The sequence below is a fragment of the Triticum dicoccoides genome, chromosome 1A, assembly GCF_002162155.2.
Source record: "Triticum dicoccoides isolate Atlit2015 ecotype Zavitan chromosome 1A, WEW_v2.0, whole genome shotgun sequence".
NCBI classification, from domain to species: domain Eukaryota; kingdom Viridiplantae; phylum Streptophyta; class Magnoliopsida; order Poales; family Poaceae; genus Triticum; species Triticum dicoccoides.
The window spans coordinates 503,402,376-503,417,391 of record NC_041380.1 but is presented as its reverse complement, the minus strand read 5'-3'; the positions used below and the strand labels follow the sequence as shown (position 1 = coordinate 503,417,391).

The following is a 15,016-nucleotide window of genomic DNA, read 5'->3' as shown; positions in this document are numbered from 1 at the left end:
CTTTAAATGCCGATGTGTGTGTCATGACAAGGAAGGTGGTGGGAGGTTTAGTACCACCCAGGACAGGGAGTGAAGAAAGTTATTGGTCTCCTTAAAAGAGATCCTCTTCCACATACTATTGGAGCATGAGAAGAGGAGTGATTCTCGCGCGCTCCTCCTCCGCCGCCCGCCTCGTGTGCCATGTTTAATGAACAAGTCGAGCTCAGACCTATGTCATGCATGAGCTTTTTGCCTGTCAGCAACAAATAATTGATTACGAGCCATTAACGGACCCGCGACGAATCTGAGACGCTGGATCTTGGGTTGTTGCCAACCCAGGCGTGAGTTCAGCCCACGTCTCCCTACCACGACCAACTATATATTTGATGCGTCGACAATCTTAGTCGTCACCCAGATCATATTGCATCTGCTCTACCCCCTCGTGCATAGGCCCAACACCATTCCACTCGATGTTGTTGCTTCCAGCAATTCTATCCCGTCCACCGTGTGCATGGTTGTACGAGAGAGCAGACCTCCAAATCCCCCGCCCTTTGTGATCCTGCACTAGGAGAAGGACGATGTTTTGGGGAGCGACTGCTCGCCGCTGTTAGTCTTTGTCCACTACTTCGACTACGTCATTGTCTCCTTTGACATCATCATGTCCACTGAAGCCGAGAAGAAAGCTGCCGATGAGACTGCCGCCGCTGCAGCGGCTATGACTTGGCCGACTAGAGGGTATAATTCATTTATCCCGCTCCTGTTTATTTTATATTGGTTGTACTATCTATTTGTGTGGATATTTCTGCTATATGTGTAGTACGTGAATACATGATAAGATATTAGTATGAGTTCAATACTGCCAATGCCATGTATGATTGTTTTCTGGACTAGAATAGTGAAAAAAATGCTAATTATTTCAACAATCCAAAAACCTAATGTTTGTAGGCAATTTTTGATTTATGGCTTTGTAACGAAATATGGAAGGGAGAAAGCCCACAGTCCCTACAATGTGAATGTGAATGATAATCGTGGGCGAGTCGATGCACGGCCAAGGGAGGTTCCCGGTGGTGGCCTTGGTGGCTATCTCCGGAGGACACCATGGTGGATTTCGCTTAGAGTGACGAGTGGAGTAATTGTTTTTTGACAAAGGGTGAATTTTATTGACAAAGAGTGGATCAGTTATTAAATTAGATCTGCCATCAAGACAATGACTAGAACACCACTCTGTATCTGGGGTGAAAACATGTGATCTGACGTGCACTACTTGGAACCGGCAACGATAATCTTGGGTTGTCGCCTTGTTGAAGGTGTTATCTTTGTGTTGGTGCTCTAGCCTTGGCTGGTTTGACCTACCCCACTTAAGTGTTCATTCCTTCTTGAAGGCATTCAGTGCAAAAGATGGTCACTTAGTCATAGTTTTTTTTTAATATGTTGACCTTTCTTGGTCATTTCATGCACTGTTTTATTATGTGTTCTTGTCTTCATCACATTACCTTTCTTTGATACTCCCGCTGTTCCATAATTAGTGGATATTTTTAAAAAGTCAAACCGCACAAACTTTGACCAAGTTTGTGAAGAATTTTTTTACATCTAGAATACAAAACATATGTCATTAGATTCATCGCAAGACGTAGTTTCATATTTCATATATTTGGTATTGTAGATATAAATAGTTTTCTTTAATTATAAACTTTATCAAAGTTTGCAAAGTTTGAATTTTCAAAAAATCTATACACACTACACTATGGAAGAGGGGAGTAATATATTGGTTGTGTGCATCCTAAGATGCAAATTTCAAGAGGTATAACATTCTTGTCAGAAAAATAATGATAAGAGAAACACTGAATCCGAAGCACACACAGTTGGACTAAACCGTCCCGGATTTGCTACAGTGATGTCAATGCCAGATATGCTACAGTGGTTAGCAATCGGTAGTTAAACGTGATTCTCAGGCAGGAAGATAGCTCAGCGACAATGGTCATCGTTGCCCTTATGATGGAATACATGATGTTTCATTTTACGTGCTTCAAAGAAGCAAAGCACCGTAAATAATTTGTTGACCAATACTATATAAGCATGTTGTGAATCGTTCAGGCAATCGACTCTCTAGTAGCGACAAACTGATAACAAATTAATGCATAGTCTCGCCGTTTTGAATAATAACCTACGTCTGGTTTTATACCATCATCAGGAAGTAATAGATTCATAGGTATCGTGCTATTCACAACAAAATGTTGTGAGCAACAGATGAACTTGATTTACCTAATCATCACGCATTCATGCACGGCAGCCAAAATGACATTTAATCTTTCTTACTTGAGTAAAGCTACAAGAGCAATATACCATCAATTAACACAAAAGCAGATATACTCAGCGCATGAATACTAATACTACATTGGAAATGGAACACATCACCAATGCCGCATGGATAACATACACAGAGATCCCTAAATAAGCTTTCTCCTAACATTAAACATGTCCAAGCAGCAATCTTTCCCTAAGAATGTATCATCTAGCTACTAAACACAGCATACACAACGTTCGGTGATGGATGTTACATGCTGATTAATTTTGCAAATTTGCTGGAATGCTCTGCTGTGAATCTATCACCTAGAAAATCTCCACGATTTGCCCTAAAAACGGGATACAGTAAGTTGATCACGAAACTCCATCAGACCAAGACATCTCCAGATTTCCCCCAAAATGAGAGTTCTGTAAGCTACCGCCATCAGCTTCCTAATTGATTACCCCACAAAAAAAAACTTCCTAATTGATTATAGAGCAGCATCTGTAGTTCTGAGAAACCTGAAAACAAAAAGAAGAAACATTAGGCACATTTGAGTAAACACGTCAACAGAATGAGCGATATGGAAAAACAGCAAAACGAAATTCAGTAAACAGAAACGCTACTATAATCCATCAATGTGCATTTCTAAAACTGAAATAATATAGTGAAATATCACCTGGTCACCTGGATAACACGTTTATTTTCTATCCAAGGCCTGGCTGTAGCATAAAATTAGACCGTGGTCAATTTTATTGAAGATCAAGCTTCAGTTTCAGGTTTTAATCAGCTGGTTATAATATTCAGGAAAAGGGAAGAAAACGGCCAACATAATGACAAGGCTAAATGTCCTTCAGATTCTAATACAGTGATCACCAGATGAACAAGGCTAGGCATCCTTTGTGCCTGATAGTTCTGAAACACTAATACACCTGAACGGAGGGATGGAAAGTTCATGTTGACACACACGACAACTTTTGGCTGTGTGGCAAGTTGCTGCCAGATGAATATGAACGGAATACAAAGTTCAGGTAGCACTCAATAACTATTCTATGGAGTGAATATGTGTTACTAGTGTTCCCAGAAAGCATTTCTAGCTGAATTAAAGCACCAAACCAGACACTATAAGCAATATGTTGGAAACTACACAGAGCCAGTTGAAAATAACTGCAGTAGTTGTTTTTTCAGTCCATAAACTGCATGAATTGAGTAAGAGAACTTGTATCAGGAATGCACCATCCTAAAATTGTGAATGGATCATACAACAATTTATCATTAAAGAAGCATGCATGAGCTAACACAAAGTGGAGAGAGATCATCAGCTGGAATTGGTACCTTCGTCCTTCCTATGGGATGTCTGAGCGAACAAGAAAATCTGCCAAAGTCTTGTTTTGCTTGGTGTTCATCTTGCCTGAAAAGGTTAATTTGATCAATATACTATAATTTGAACAGCAGAAACACACTAATGTAGCAAAATATATAACAGTATAAATTCATGTGCATCGCATACAAGAATTAAGATAGCGAGAAATATGATGATTAGAGCAGGTTCTCAAGAATTCAGCATCGTACCCATAAGCGATGTCACTATAATAATTAGAGGCAGATAGTGATTGAGTAGTGTAGAGGAATTATAAAAAGGGATACACCTCCTTAAGTTACTTTCTCAAACTAAATTATATAGATATGGAAATATAATGAAGAACATACAGTGTACAGTCAAAGCAACCAGAACCTTGTAAAAGTTTCTGTTCAAAATCACTACACCACCATGAAAATGTTTCAAGGGAACCCTCGATTTGGAAGTTTCAAATCAAAGAAAGGTCCCATTCTATTTGGATACTATTGATTACAGCTTACGGAATGATATATTGGTGGCTAAGAGAACAATGCATTGTTTGAACCCAAGAAAATAAACAGGGGCAGAAGTGGGATAATAATTTGTGTTTTGGATATGATTGATTACAGCTTATGGGATGATATCTTAGTGACCAGTAAGAGATCACTGCATTGTCTACAATCTTAGCCCACTCCATTGCAACTAAAGGCAGTACTCAAACACTTAGATAGACATGATTGCATTGCAACTAAAGAGAAATGGGTCACTGTGATCACCTGGAATCGGGCTTGATCCGAGAAATGAGGGGAGCACACATGGCAGAACGAAGCTTGAGATGCACTTGCTTGGATTGACACCACGCCCTAACTCCACAGACTCAACCTGTCTCTTCCAGCGCATGTCCACGCTTGCACAGAACCCTTTGCCCACAGGCACAGTGAGGTACAGCAAGTCGGCGCTGAGTGGATCAATGGCAGCAATCAAAGGCGACGCCTTGGCTTCGGGACAGAGTGTTCTCCACGACACCTGGTGCTCCAGCATCCAGCGGCCACTCTCTTCGTCCAGCGTGAACGATTTGATGCGGAAGGGCTCGTCCTTGGCAACCTCCACAAACCTCAGCCTGCCGTCGCTGACCCCCATGCGCCTGCGCTGGAGGAGCTGCCTCATCTCTGCCTCGCCCTGTTGGTCGGGAAGCATGACGTCTGCCGGCAGCTCGACGGGGCAGAGCTCGGGCCGGTCGCTGAAAGGGTCGACGTTGATGGCGCCCCAGCTCACGTCCACCCACCAGAGCCGCCCACCGAAGTCCAGCACCTCGTGGTTCATGTGCATCAGGCGCCCGGCCGGCAGCGGGGACGGCAGCAGAAGCTCGTACCACTCCCCGGTCTCCGAGGAGAGCCGGCGCAGCCGGAAACGCCGCCCCTTGTTGACCACGCTGAGCTGCGCGGCGGCGTACCTCCGGGGCGGTCCGCCGTGCCCGCCGTTGGCCTGGGTGAGGAGGCCCGTGGGGGCGGTGAAGGCGTCCTCCGCGCCGTCGAAGTCCGGGAGGCGGGCCAGCTCGCCGGTGACGGGGTTGCAGACGAAGCGCGCGAGCCTCATGGGGTCGCAGCAGGAGGAGCGCGCGTAGGCCTGGTCGAGGACCTCGAACGGGGCGGGGGACGGGACCTGGTGCTGGAAGATGCTGGCGGCGCTGGCGCGGTTCCTGAAGGTGCCGAGCAGGAGGAGGCCGTCGCCGCTCGCGGCGAGCACGCCGCTGCCGAACACGTTGATGAGGTTGTGCCCGGAGCCCGCCGGCTGCGGGGAGCCCTGCTCGCGGGCCGGGGCGGCGAAGCTGAAGAAGTTGACGGGCGGCCGGAGGTCGGCGCTGGCCGTTGTGGCCCGGAGCGGGTCCAGGCCGAAGGCGTGCCTGGGGACGGAGACGCGGGAGGCGAGCGGGGGCGGCGCGAGCTCGACGGACGCGCGCCGCGCGGCCGCGGACTCGTCCGCCGTCGAGATCCGGTAGACCATCGCCCAGGCGGGGCGCGGCGCGGCGGTGGAGAGGGAGCGGCGGAGCATCTCGCCGGAGGAGTCGGCGGTGGTCGATTTGGTGGTGGTAGGCTGGTAGGGGTGGCGAAAGGGGAGAGGGTTTTGGAAGTGAATCGGAGAAGCAGAGGATGGGGGAGTGGTTGGTTCACATGGACTTGGTTCACGCAGCTCTGCCACAAAGGCTTTTTCATAGGCTTTTCCATGTGCGTTGAGTGGACCCCACCTGTCGGTGGGTCGAACTGAGCAGCACGCCTTGTCTATCCGAACGTTATGGAACGGTTATTCCGGAGCTCTCCGGTGAATAGACACATTTGTTTGTTTTTCAAAAAAATAAAAGACACAGTTCTTCTTTTCAGAATTGGAAGATTGAGAGCGTCGACCTGTTGCTGCCAGCCCATCCGATTTTAGGTCCTGATTTAGACGCGTGGTGCTCGCGGAGTTTCTTCTAAAAAAATGCCTACTAGGTTCGCCCTTGGATTGGTCTCATTTTTTTTTTAGAACTAGAAGATTGAATACACCTTTGGTCATCAGGGTAGTTCAACAATCTTTCATGCCTCTTTGGGGGAGGCTTTCTAATGAAAGACCTGGTTTGTTCCCGAGCACATTGACATGAACACGACTAGTGAAAACACTCTTTCCTTTTTTTTCTTTAATATATGATATGCACATTCGTGTATATTCGAGACATGAACATGACTAGAGCGGGTACAACGGCATGCTAGGACCGTTTCATGGGTGGCACGAAACAAAATCGATGGTTTCTACGATAGGCCAAGGCCTTGGTCGGGATCCCAATTTCTCCCTCCCCTACCGCCAAGCTAAAAACTTTGTCGTGCATCCATTGTTGCTGTCGTGACGCCAATGTTCTCATCTTTGCGACGGCCTCCTCCTGCTCGGCAACGCCAGTGCATGTCTCTTCAGGGAAGGGCTCCAAGTTTTCAAGTGGAAGACATGGTTTGGTATTGAGCACGGTTGACAAGAACACGGCGACTACTTCAAGATTACAAGAACCGGCACAAATATTGAACAGTATAACTGTAAAACAAAGGATTGCTGGCTAGATTAGTTCAAGTCAGTGCATCTAAGTATATCTAGAGAAGTTAATTCGCTGCAACCATTGTAAAAGAGTTCATACTGCGAAGCCGTCTTCTAGTCGCAAATACTAGCGGATGACATACAACCAATGATGGATCAATATATAGTACCCAGAGATACACTGACTGGTAGCTCGGCACACTTTTCATTTTGTGTGGTGTCTATCTGAACGAACTAGAACACCGGCCAGAGTCTTGCTTTCCGTGTTGTCCTTGCCTGGAAACAAACTCCTTTGATCAAGATACATGAACTTGAACAAAGTAACACAATTCAGAATATACTTGCAGTATATGTCTATGCATTGTATATAAGAATTCATCCCAAGTTATTACTGTCTTGCTTACAGAGAGCAATTTTATGCCTAGCCCAATAGTGATGATCGTTTGATTAATATAAATAGGATGGCTTTATCTGAGTTTGCCCACACTGATCAACAAATCCTACCATTGGGATGCTTTACACAAATTCTGTAGTAGATGATCTGCAAAACAACTTAATGGAAATGCACAGCACCACATGAGCCTCTAGGCACATCTAATCTAAATATATAATTTTATCATCTAACCATTTCAGCTGCCTCTGTGGGGAGGGGCCAGAAGTTTCAGGTTGACAACAAGGTGTTTTAGGATTGAAAACAAGAGTTCCAAGTGCTACCACCATTTTTAACCCAAGAAGAGAATGATAATTAGTAGCATGGTAATAATTTTAGATAAAATTGGCAGTGTATCTTACTCCCATATTGCAGAGTATAAGTGCAGGATATGTCTAGGCATTGTATGTAGGAATTCGTCCCAAGTCATTTTTGGCTTGTTTGCAGAGAGAGCAATTTTATGTCTGGCCCAGTAGTGCTAATTGTTTGGTTAATATAAATAGGATGACTTTGTCCGAGTTTCCACACACTGATCAATTCAATGACTTGCAAAACAACTTAATGGAAATGCATCTAGGCACATGTAAATGTATATGGGTGCATTGCATAATAGGTGCACATAATATGTGAACTTAATAGCAATTGAAGCAATGTAGCGATTACCTGCGGCAGAGTTCCGGCTGGATTCAAGCCACGGTGGAAGCACGCATGGTATGCACCCGGCTCCTCTGTCCAGAAAGCTCCGAATCACCTCCTCCTTGCTCATGTCCACGCCGATGCTGTGCCTGCCGACCTTCAGGTAGATGACATTGCCGTTCAGTGGGTCAAGAGCGACAATTTGTGGCGTCGTCTTCTCCGGCAAGGGCAGCCATGGGTGGTCTCCATCCGCCCAGAGCCGGCTGAGCACCACGTGGTGCTCCAGCGTCCAGCCGCTGCCCTCGTCGTCGAGCGTGAAGGAGCTGAGCACGAACGGCTCCCGGCTCCACACCTCGGCGTAGCGCAGCCTTCCCTCGCTGTAAGACAATAAGTTTTGGGGAACCAGCACGACCCTCTAGGGGTGGCTTATCTCATTATATATAATGGTTGTGTTACAATATGTACCATATACGTACATAGGTACAGAAGCTATACATAGTCTAACATCCTCCCTCAATCTTAGCCACTTTCTAAAGAACTGAGAAGGGTAAGATTGCGCCTACAAGCCTCATACTGTGGCAGCGGTAAAGGCTTAGTGAAGATGTCTGCAAGTTGATCCTTAGATGAGATAAACTTGATCTGGAGTTGCTTCTGTGATACACGTTCCCGTACAAAGTGATAGTCAACTTCAATGTGTTTCATTCGGGCATGAAATACTGGATTTGCAGAAAGGTATGTAGCACCGATGTTATCACACCAAAGAATAGGAGGCTGTGGTTGAGACAAACCCAACTCCTGAAGCAAAGACTGCACCCAAATAATCTCTGCAGTAGCATTAGCCACAGCCTTGTACTCAGCTTCAGTACTGCTACGTGACACAGTAGCCTGTTTCCGAGCACTCCAGGCGATCAAATTAGAGCCAAAGAATACTGCATAACCCCCCGTGGATCGCCTGTCATCTGGGCTACCAGCCCAATTTGCATCAGAGAAGGCCGAAAGGACCCGAGAGGAAGTCGGCCGAATATGCATACCAAATGTCAGGGTGAACTGAACATAACGAAGAATGCGTTTAACAGCAGCCCAATGAGTATCTCTGGGAGCCTGAAGATACTGACAAACCCTGTTAACAGCATAAGAGATATCTGGTCTCGTGATCGTCAAGTACTGAAGTCCACCAACAATGCTCCTGTACTCTGTGGCATCCGCAGGAGACAAAAGCTCACCATCAACAGTTGTTATCTTGTCGGTAGACGACATGGGTGTGGTGGTCGGTTTGCACTTCAGCATGCCCGCTCTTTGTAACAACTCCAAGGAGTACTTCTTCTGCGTAAGGACAAGACCAGTAGCACGAGAAGTGACCTCAACTCCAAGAAAGTAGTGAAGCTTCCCAAGATCTTTGACCGCAAAATCAGCACCAAGAGAGCAGACAAGAGCATCAGCAGCATACTGAGAAGAGCTGACAAGGATAATATCATCGACATATACCAAAAGATACATAGTGACTTCTGGCTTCTGTAGAAGAAATAACGAAGTGTCAGCAGTAGACGGCACAAACCCATGAGCACGAAGGGCAGAGGCAAGGCGGGCATGCCAGGCACGAGGAGCTTGCTTCAAACCATATAGTGCTTTGGAAAGACGACAGATATAGTCAGGACGATCAGGATCAGAGAAACCAGGCGGCTGTTTCATATAAACCTCTTCCTCCAAAAATCCATGTAAAAAAGCATTCTGCACATCAAGTTGACGAAGTGACCAACCACGAGAAACAGCAATGGAGAGAAGAAGCCGAATAGTGGTAGGCTTGACGATAGGACTGAAGGTGTCCTCATAGTCAAGACCATGACGCTGCCGAAAACCGCGAGCAACAAGTCGCGCTTTGTAACGCTCAATAGATCCATCCGAATGCTTCTTCACTTTGAATACCCATTTTGAGTCAATAACATTTACCCGTGGTGGTGGAGGAACGAGAGTCCATGTCTTGTTACGAAGAAGAGCATGAAACTCCTGCTCCATAGCCTCTCGCCAATGTGGAATGCGCAGGGCAGCCTGATATGAGCGAGGCTCAGAAGATGGATCCGCAACAGCAGCAGCCAAACAAGCAGCCAACCAAGCAACCGTACCATCCTTACGTTCCTTAGGTTTGAAAATGCCACTGCGACTGCGTGTATGTGGTCGGGACACAGGAACCACCGAGGTCGACGGAGCAGCCTGCAACGGGCTGGAGGACGGCGATGTTGACGAGTCAGCCGGTGACGAGGAGCCAGTCACGGTAGCCTCGGACTCGGTTGGCGAAGAAGGCCGACCCACCGGCGAAACCGGCAGAGCAGACGAAGCAGCTGGCGACTCCGGCATCACAGACCGGGCCGATGGCGAGCTCGGCATAGTGGGCCGTGGTGCGGCCGGTGTCGCGGGCCGATCCGCTGATGAAGGCGACGTGAGGACCCGAGCCGCGGGCGAAGACGGCGTGACGGGCCGAGCCGCAGGCGAAGACGGCGTGACGGGCCGAGCTGCGGGCGACTCGGCGGCCGCTGGCGAAACGGACCGAGCAGTGGAGATGCTCGGCGCGACGGGCTCGTCGGGTGACCATGCATGGGCACGCGAATCGATGCCATGCAACATAGGGTGATCGACGTGCCCACCAGAAGACGACGATGATGATGGTGAATCCTCCAACAGCTCCAAACGAGCTCCACGTCCGGTTCCTGCACCATGGTTAGGTAACAGCAAAGGAGAGTATGCAACATCATCAAATTGGTCAGAAGCAACAGAGGATGAATGCAGGGATGGTGGTTCGACAGTGGACACAGGAAGGTTGGCAAAGGGAAAAACATGCTCATCAAACACGACGTCCCGAGATATATAGACACGATTAGTGGGAACATGAAGACATTTGTAACCTTTATGAAGAGAGCTATAGCCAAGAAAACACACTTCTTAGAACGAAACTCAAGCTTGCGCTTGTTATATGGACGAAGATGCGGCCAACAAGCACACCTAAATACCTTGAGAAAGGTATAATCAGGTTGTTCATTAAGGAGAACCTCAATGGGAGTCTTCATGTTTAAAACACGAGTAGGAGTACGGTTGATGAGAAAGCATGCAGTGGTGAAAGCATCACTCCAAAACCGAAACGGAACAGATGCATGGGCCAAAAGAGTAAGACCAGCTTCAACAATATGATGATGCTTACGTTCGACTGAACCATTCTGCTGATGTGTATGTGGACATGCTAAACGATGAGCTATCCCAAGCGACTGAAAGAAAGAGTTGAGGTTGCGATACTCGCCCCCCCAGTCTGACTGGACATGAACAATTTTGTGCTTGAGAAGACGTTCAACATGTTTTTGAAACTGAACAAAAATATCAAACACATCAGATTTGCGTTTAATAAGGTAAAGCCAGGTAAAGCGACTATAAGCATCAACGAAACTGATATAGTAATTATGACCACTGACAGAAGTCTGAGCAGGACCCCATACATCTGAAAACACAAGTTCTAAAGGATGTTTCACCTCACGACTGGACTCCGAAAAAGGAAGTTGATGACTCTTCCCCTGCTGACAAGCATCACACACTGCTACATCTTTATGACTAGACAAACTAGGAAGCTCATGACGACGCAAAATATGATGGACAATAGGTGTGGCCGGGTGACCAAGACGAGCATGCCACTGTGACGGAGAGACCCGAACTCCACTGAAAACACGAGCGACACCAGGATGCTCCAGACGATAGAGGCCCTGGCACAACCGCCCACTAAGAAGAATGTCCCTCGTGCCCCGATCCTTAATAAAAAGATCAAAAGGGTGAAATTCACAAAGCACATTATTATCACGTGTGAGTTTAGGAACTGAAAGAAGATTACGGGTCACAGATGGAACTCGAAGAACATTGCGAAGCTGAAGACTCCTATTGGCATGTCTAGTGAGAAGAGATGCTTGACCAATATGAGAGATGTGCATACCTGCTCCATTGGCGGTGTGGATCTTGTCGGAGCCATGATAGGGTTCACGAGTGTGAAGCTTCCCCATCTCGCTGGTTAGATGCTCTGTCGCCCCAGAGTCCATGTACCAGTGTGGATCGATGGAGTAGGACTGAGTGTGTCCCTGTTGCTTCTGCGGCGCGGGACGATCAGCCATGGCGACCTGACGGGCATTGTTGCGTGTATCTTTGCCGTCATTGCCAAGACCAAGGAAGCTTCGCTGGAAGCGCTTATGACACTTGGAGGCCCAGTGCCCATCACGGCCACAAAGCTGACACACACGTGGACCGCTAGCCCCCGGTAAGGTCGCAGTAGGTGGGGGGGGGGCCGAGGCGGGCGACGGTGGCAGCCCCAAGGGAGACCGGGGTGATGAAGAAGAGCGGCCACCCTTGGTGGCGGCGTTGGCCGAGAGGGAGCCAGTGCCCCTGGTGCGGCGAGTCTCGACCCGTTGCTCAGTGAGAAGGAGCCGAGAGAAAACCTCGTGTGCCAGCATGGGTGTCGAGTTGCCCCGCTCGTTGATGATCTCGACTAAGGCATCATACTCCTCATCAAGACCATTGACAATAAACGAGATGAACTCGGAGTCGGTGAGGGGCTGTCCAATGGAGGCCAATGTGTCGGCGAGGCCCTTGACCTTGTTGTAGAACTCAGTGGCAGTGGAGTCAAGCTTCTGACACTCTCCAAACTGACGACGGAGTGCAGAGACACGAGCCTGGGACTGCACTGCTGCGGGCTTCCTCCCGGCCTCTCTTGCGGCTCTGCTCAACCTCCCGCTCGATGCCGTCTCTGTTCCGGCTCCGATCGGGACAAGGAGCATCGGCTCCGTCGTAAGACAATAAGTTTTGGGGAACCAGCACGACTCTCTAAGGGTGGCTTATCTCATTATATATAATGGTTGTGTTACAATATGTACCATATACGTACATAGGTACAGAAGCTATACATAGTCTAACACTCGCTGACCCCCATGCGCCGGTACCTGCCCACTGCCGGCGCGTCTTTGGACAGGGCCTCAAAACCCTCCAGGTCAAGCCACCCTGGCGCCGGCCCTGGGCGTGCGGGCATCACGCTGCCCCTCGGCAGCTCCACGAAGCGGGGCTCCGGCCGGTCGCTGAACGGGTCGGCCGAGATGGCGCCCCAGCTCAGGTCAGCCCACCACAGCCGGTCGCCGAAGGCGAACGCCTCTTGGTCGAACCTCCTGCCCGTCTCCGAGTGAAACCGCCGGACGCCCGGGAGTTGGCACGGCGTGGTGACCGCGACGTCCCACTCGCCCGTGTCCGAGAGAAAGCGGAGCATCCTGTTCCCCTGCAGCTCGGCGACGGCGACCCTGTCGGGAGGTCCGTCTCCGTGCCCGCGACCGGCTTGGGTGAGGACGTCCATGTGAGGGCCGCACACGAGCCGCCACGGGCCGACGTCGATGGCCGGGAGGCGGGTCAGTTGGCCGGTGAGAGGGTTGCAGAGGAAGCGCGTGGTGTCCGGGGTGTGCCCGCGGACGAGGCCGGTCAGCTGGCGGACATGATTGGCGCCCTGCTTGGCGAGGATGGGAGCCGTGGCGCGGAGATCGTAGATGACGATAAGGAGGAGGCCGTCGGCGCTGGCGGAGCACACGCGGCCGACGAGGAGTTGCGCGACGTCGCTGTCGGGGTCGGGGCCGGCGCTGGTGTCGACCTGGAGCGCCGGGACGGTGATGCTGGAGAAGCGCGGGGGCTCGACGATGCGCACGGACGCGCCCGGTGCTGCCGACCCGGTGGCCACTGACAGCTGGTCGACCAAGATCCAGGGAGGGCGGGAGGAGGCGGCCGTGGAGGTGGAGAAGGAGCGGCTTAGGCGGCCGGACACGGCGGCGGAAAGGCCCAAGAGGCGCCGGAGCGACATGGTGGTGATGCGGCCGGTGAGGTGACGAGGGAGAGCAGAAGGATTTCCGATGGTAAAAGATGCTTCTCGGGCTCTCGGTTCGCGTGGGCTCGGTGCACACAGCTGAGGTATCGGGGGGTGGTGGCAGCCGCCGATGAAAGCTGCGTGGGGTTGTTCCACTGCGTACTCCAGTTACAGCTCATTCGGGGCCCGCAGCTCAGCGATTAGGTCTACATGAACCTTGTCTATGTATAGTTGCTTTCGAACTGCATCGTCCCATTGGCTGCGCGGCCTGTGATGGGCATACGTCATCGTTTTCCCGCCAAAAAATTTCTAGCGTCTAACGCTAAACAAATCCAACATCCATTCTTCGCATTAAGACGCGTGTTGCTCTTTTGTGCATAAAGGAACAAATCGTTGTGTTCTATTCATTCCCTAAGAAAAAATAAACTTTAATCTCATACGTATACGAGCTGAGGAGCGTCTCGCTAACTTTAATCTATTCATTCCCTAAGAAAAAGTAAACTTTAATCTACTCATGCATGCATGCTCTCAAACCACTCCGTGGAAAAGCTAGCACTTTATTTTTCTTGTGAGATATTAATAACTTTTGAATAAAATGTCCAATGTTACATACTTCCTCCGTTCACTTTTGTAAGTCGTTTCAGACAACTCAAAATAGGCTGTTTTGCACATTGTCTGAAATGTCTTCAAGGTCTTATAAAAATGAACAGAGGGAGTATTTGAATTTCCGTCGATGAGATCTTTAAAACAAAATCAAATTTGAGTAGATTTTAAATGAGTTTAAAATTTATGAAACATATTTCACTAATTTCTAAAAAACACATCATATTATTGCAGCGTCAGCACGTCGCCTTCGTATCAAATTATCCGGGTGTTTTTATTAAACTTATAGCCTTATTTTGTTTTTTGTTGTTCTTCACAAAGGTGAATAGTACCCCTTGATCTTTTGCCCTTCTGCTTGGAGACCAACTGGACACTTGCACATTGCCACGAGACACTAATTAAAATTATTTTATAAATGCAAAATAAATATTTGAATCTTGTGTGTGATCTTGTTATATTTTATGTCAGCTACACATCAAATCTTGTCTGATTCGGAGTCCGTTTGCTACACGAATATTTGAATATGCGAGGCATAGTACCGTTTAAATAATAAATAATTTTTGAAAGAACAAGATTGCTATCGAGGCAACCACTTCCCTATTTTCTCTAAGCCCAAGAGCCTCGAAAATCAGCTCAAAACCCCCTCCTAACCTCTCTATTTAAGGTAGCCAACCCCCTACCAAAAATGGACAAACCCTAGCCTCCTACCCCCTCTATTTAAGGTAGCCAACCCCCTACCAAAAATGGACAAACCCTAGCCTCCTACCCCCTCTATTTAAGGTAGCCAACCCCTACCAAAAATGAACAAACCCTAGCCTCCTAACCCTA

The 15,016-nt window shown here is 48.5% G+C and overlaps 2 protein-coding genes across 2 annotated transcripts; both read right to left on the bottom strand.

The window, feature by feature from the left end:
- Nucleotides 1–2,333: 2,333 nt before the first annotated feature.
- Nucleotides 2,334–5,654, bottom strand: LOC119354132. Its single transcript, XM_037620841.1, has 3 exons — nucleotides 4,379–5,654; nucleotides 3,599–3,674; nucleotides 2,334–2,784 (listed from the first exon to the last, which is right to left on the bottom strand). The coding sequence occupies exons 1-2, from the start codon at nucleotides 5,652–5,654 to the stop codon at nucleotides 3,610–3,612; spliced, it is 1,341 nt and encodes a 446-aa protein (XP_037476738.1). The 3' UTR covers nucleotides 2,334–2,784; nucleotides 3,599–3,609.
- Nucleotides 5,655–7,159: 1,505 nt separating this feature from the next.
- On the bottom strand, nucleotides 7,160–13,582 carry LOC119354123. Its single transcript, XM_037620828.1, has 3 exons — nucleotides 12,663–13,582; nucleotides 7,753–8,102; nucleotides 7,160–7,200 (listed from the first exon to the last, which is right to left on the bottom strand). The coding sequence occupies exons 1-3, from the start codon at nucleotides 13,580–13,582 to the stop codon at nucleotides 7,160–7,162; spliced, it is 1,311 nt and encodes a 436-aa protein (XP_037476725.1).
- Between the last annotated feature and the right edge of the window lie 1,434 nt (nucleotides 13,583–15,016).

Coding starts and splice junctions, on each gene's coding strand:
- LOC119354123 (XM_037620828.1), bottom strand. CDS start 13,582: ATGTCGCTCCGGCGCCTCTTGGGCCTTTCCGCCGCCGTGTCCGGCCGC. Junction 8,103..12,662: donor CGGCGCATGGGGGTCAGCGA/GTGTTAGACTAT, acceptor ATTGTCTTACAG/CGAGGGAAGGCTGCGCTACG. Junction 7,201..7,752: donor CAGCCGGAACTCTGCCGCAG/GTAATCGCTACA, acceptor GTTGTTTTGCAG/ATCATCTACTACAGAATTTG.
- LOC119354132 (XM_037620841.1), bottom strand. CDS start 5,654: ATGCTCCGCCGCTCCCTCTCCACCGCCGCGCCGCGCCCCGCCTGGGCG. Junction 3,675..4,378: donor CGGATCAAGCCCGATTCCAG/GTGATCACAGTG, acceptor TAACCTTTTCAG/GCAAGATGAACACCAAGCAA.